General features: G+C 50.0%; 1 protein-coding gene across 1 annotated transcript in view; it reads right to left on the bottom strand.

Moving 5' to 3' along the window:
• The window catches only part of Grid2ip (glutamate receptor, ionotropic, delta 2 (Grid2) interacting protein), a 48,361-nt gene extending 48,099 nt beyond the window's left edge, over positions 1-262 (bottom strand). The window contains exon 1 of the mRNA XM_013023394.1: positions 8-262. Coding sequence (XP_012878848.1) covers positions 8-262 — 255 coding nt within the window. The remainder of the gene's footprint in view (positions 1-7) is intronic.
• Positions 263-4,687: the final 4,425 nt, after the last annotated feature.

The raw sequence follows: 4,687 nt of genomic DNA, 5'->3' as shown, positions 1-4,687 counted from the left end.
TCAGGGCAGCAGGGCCACCCTCGGGGCCCGGGAGCACACCCAGGCTGGGTGGCACCCGGGGACAACGCCGTGCCAGGCGCACCAGGCGCTCGCGGCTCAGGCCCCCCACGGCCATCCCCTCCACCTCCAGGATCTGGTCCCCGGGCCGCAGCCCCCCGGCGTGCGCGCTGCTCCCCTCGGCCACCTCCAGGACGAAGCAAGGGCCGGAGCCGCCCAGCCGGAAGCCGAAGTCCTCCGGCCAGCCCTGGTTGGTGGCTGGCATTGCAGCCGTGACGGCGATGTGACTGGAGTGGGAAAGAATGGGGTTTCTTGTGATCCTGTCCTTGGAGGCCCAGGACACGTGCTGGTCTGGGCCTCTACATCTCCCTGCCTCCTCCTCCTTCTGACTCTCTGTCCGCCTGTCTATGCTTTTCCCCTTCCCCATTCAACAGCCTGTTCGGTTTGAGTCCTACCTGTCTGGCCCTAAGTCCAGGTGGAGGAATGGTGAGGAGACAGTTCAGAAGAATGTGATTAGAGGGGGAAAGGTAGGATGGGGGGGGGGGAGGCGGGGTAGGTGGAGGGGTTTCTGGTGGGCAGAGGAATCCTGGAATGGTGGTGCCTGTCTGTAATCCCAGTATTGCCGAGGCTGAGGCTGGAGCGTCGGGAACTTGAGGCCAGCCAGGACTACTAGTGAGACCTTTTCTCCAAAAATAGGTTAGGGGGCCGAGGATCGCTGGGACTGCTCCCAGTACCCTGTGGTCACCAATGACCAAGACAAGGGTTTCTGAAGACATCATTCATATTTTCCTTCGCGTTGGACTTTACTTTTATAGGATTTGGGGATTTGTACTTGAGGCCTGGCAGTTGCTCAACCACTTGGGCCACACTTCCTGCCCTTGTGTTTGGATTGTTTTTCAGATTGGTTGTCAGTGCAACTGTGCAATCCTTCACATAGCTGGGATTACAGATAAGCACTACTGTGCACTACCCTGGACTTTTATCATTTATTTTATTTTATTTTTTATTTTTTTGGGTCTGGTCGTGGGCCTGAACTCTGGGCCTGGGTGCTGTCCCTCAGCTATTCAGCTCAAGGCTAGCGCTCTACCACTTGAGCCACAGTGCCACTTCCAGCTTTTCTCTTTTTGCTTATGTGGTGCTGAGGAATCAGACCCAGGGCCTCATGCATGCAAGGCAAGCGCTCTACCACTGAGCCCAGCCCCGGACTTTTATCATTTTAAGACAGTTATTTTCTTGGTAAGCCAAAGGCAAATGTCCATTCCTTAAGGTCTTCCATGCTGTTTTACTGTCTGGTTTCCATGGTACATGAAGTTTTCATGCCCCTCTCCTTACTCTTCCCTAAACCTTCAACCCTCTTCTTATTTACCTGTTTGAATTTATATATCTGTTCATATTTACATAGCTGTTCAAATTCTCCTTCACAGCCCCACATGAAGAGGCCTGGAGCTCATGCAGACCCCAGGAAGAAGCTTTACAAATTTCTCCAGTTCCAGGCAGTAGAATGCCGGCGTCTGAAGACAGGAGGGTCTTGATCCAAGGTCACCCCTCTGTGGAATGGCAGAGGCCACTCCCTCTTAGAATAGTGTTTCCTCCCACCCCTCAAACCTCAGTCCAGCAGGTCCCATAGAGAAAGGCTGAGTAGATGCTGAAACTGGGGCCCCCACCCCCCTCCAAACGCACACTTAACACTGGGTGGCAGGGCTGCCTGGCAAAGGCCAGAACATACATCCTTAAAACCTCTACAACCATCCTGAGGGTCCCCATGGGACCTAAGAGGCTGCCAGCAGTTCCCCAGGGCTTCTGAAAACCAGGGCATGCCCTTTGATGTTTCTCCCAACTCTGCAGATGGACCCAAGCTCTCTCCTATTTACCCAGAGCCCAGAGACTGGCTGTTCTCCCCTCCTGCACCATCTCAAGGCTGACTAGGTTATCTCAGGATATGAGTGGAGGCATCTTAGAGACCCCATCCCGGATCGTGGGGTGGTAGACCCACTCCCCGCATTTGCTCACCTTCCACGCTGATAATTGTTGTGGTCACAAATGACAAAGCACAGCGCTCTAGGAACGCACAGGGACACTTGCTTTTTGTGGGCTCTGGCTGCTCAGGGCCCTGGCATCAGTTACTGGTGCACCCAAGGGGACAGCTGGAGTTTCTAAGGCAAAGTGATCCTCCGAGTAACCTGAGAAGGGCCCCTGTCAGGCCCCTGTTACCAGGTAGACCAGTGGGATGCTGAGCAGCTTGGCCAAGACCCAGGCTTATTGGCCCCCACTGCATGGTCTTAGGGGGCAAGCAGCCATTCCTGAGCTGGAAGTGGAGATTTACTGGGCTTTTCCACCCATGAAGCCCAGGGGCTTGGCAGGGGGGCGGGGGAGGGGGAGCAGACTCAGTAGGGCTACTTGTGGGCAGAAAGTAGCTTGGTTCAATGGGACCAGTGACCAACTTCCTTCAACAGGCCCCGCCTCCCAATACTCCACTTAGTGATGAACATAACACTGGGCCAATCCATTGATGAACTCCATTGATGAGTTTGCGCCTTCACAATCTAATCTCCTTTCAGCAGCAACTACCAATGGGACCTTCAGTAAACATAGCCTTTGGGGACATTTTATAAACAAATGGCAACAGACTCTAAAATAGTAACTAATAGCTGGGTGCCGGTGGCGCACGCCTGTAATCCTAGCTACACAGGAGGCTGAGATCTGAGGATCATGGTTCAAAGCCAGCCTGGTCAGGAAAGTCTGTGAGACTCATCTCCAATTAACTGCTAGAAAACTGGAAGTGATGCTGTGGCTCAAGTGGTACAGCGCTTGCCTCAAGCTGAAGAGCTCAGGGACAGTGTCCAGGTCCAGAGTTCAAGCCCCAGGACCGACAAAAAAAAAAAAAGTAAATAATAGATTAAGCTGGGTGCCACTAATCAGTGTCTCACACCTGTAATCCCAAGTGTGTAATCCCTGAGTACAGAAGCCTGAGATTTGAGAATCGAGGTTCAAAGCCAGCCCAAGCAGGAAAGTCCCTGAGATTCTTATCTCCAATTAACCATCAGAAAACCAGAAGTGGCGCTGGACAGTGCCCTGAGTTCAAGCCCCACAACAGACAAAAAAATAAATTTACAAAAATAGATTACTCTTGGTGACAAATGTACCATATGTAAGATGACCACAATTGGGAAAGTTGGGTCCAGATAGAGAAGGAACACTACTTTCTCAATTTGTGTGTGTGTCTGTATCTGTGTCGGTGTCTGTGTGTGTGCATGCAAATGTACGTATGTATGCCAGTACTGGAGCTTGAACTCAGGGCCTGGGTGCTGTCCCTGAATCTCTTTGTGCTCAAAGCTAGTGTTCTACCACTTGAGCCACAGCACCACTTGTGGCTTTTTCTGAGTTGTTTATTGAAGATAAGAATCTCATGGCCTTTTCTTGCCAGGGCTGGCTTTGAACTCTGATCCTCAGAGCTCAGCCTCTTGAATAGCTAGAATTACAGGTGTGAGCCACCAGCTCTCGGCCATTTCCAGATTTTTTTTTAACTTGTTAGAGATTTGAATCTCATGGACATTTCTGTCCTGTCTGGCTTGGAACTGCATTCCTAACATTTCATTTCAGCCTTCTGAGTAGCTAGGATTACAGGTATGAGCCACACCATCAGAATTTTGGTTTTTAGGAAGGGTCACATGTTTTTTTGTGCAGGCCATTCTGGGACCTTGATCCTCTTATGTCCAGCTGTTACTGGAAATTCAGTCCCCTGAACTCAGTGCTACTTTACAAATAATGAGATCAAGTTTTTGGAGAACAGGAAATAAAGGCTTTCTCATTTTGCCAGACAAAAATGAGAACTGCTTACACAGCTCTCCAAGAAGAAAACACAGTTCTAGTGTGTGTGAGCGATTCTAGGTAATTCCACAGGCTAGGGCTTCTGGATGTGTGTACTAAGGCATTATTCTGGGCCAAACAGTTAGTGGCCTTGGGCGTCCTTAATTTCTAATGGGCTGGTGTTAGTCTCCAGAGTTATATTCCTTGCTGTCTTGAATGACCTGTTACTCCTCTGATTAGTAAGATAGGGAGAAAATCATGATGACCTTACTTGAGCTCTAAAGACATTCTTTATGTCCTTCACATGGGAATGGAACAGGAAGCAGAGAGATAGGAGATTGAGGAAGAAAATGGGAAAAAACCAAATCCTAGGGCTGGGAATGTGGCTTAGTGGTAGAGTGCTTGCCTACCAATCATGAAGCCCTGGGTTCGATTCCTCAGTTCCATATAAACAGAAAATGCCACAAGTGGTGCTGTGACTCAAGTGGTAGAGTGCTAGCCTTGAGCAAAAGATGCTCAGGGACAGTGCCCTGGCCCTGAGTTCAAGCCCCAGGACTGGCAAAACAAAACAAAAAAAACTCAAACAACAAAAAAACCAAAAAATCTTATTAAGCTAAAATACACTTGTGAGCATATTTACATATCTATTCCTGTTAGATACCTCCTAAGTAGCTGGGATTACAGACATGTACCACTGCACCCAGCCAAAGTTGATTTTTTTTTTTTTTGGGTCCAGTCGTGGAGCCTGAACTCTGGGTCTGGGCGCTGTCCCTCAGCTCTTCAGCTCAAGGCTAGTGCTCTACCACTTGAGCCACAGCGCCACTTCTGGCTTTTTCTGCTTATGTGGTTCATGAGGGCCTCAGGCATGCAAGGCAAGCTCTCT

The sequence above is a fragment of the Dipodomys ordii genome, unplaced genomic scaffold (assembly GCF_000151885.1).
Source record: "Dipodomys ordii isolate 6190 unplaced genomic scaffold, Dord_2.0 Scaffold68, whole genome shotgun sequence".
NCBI classification, from domain to species: domain Eukaryota; kingdom Metazoa; phylum Chordata; class Mammalia; order Rodentia; family Heteromyidae; genus Dipodomys; species Dipodomys ordii.
This window is presented reverse-complemented; position numbering and strand designations above follow the sequence as displayed.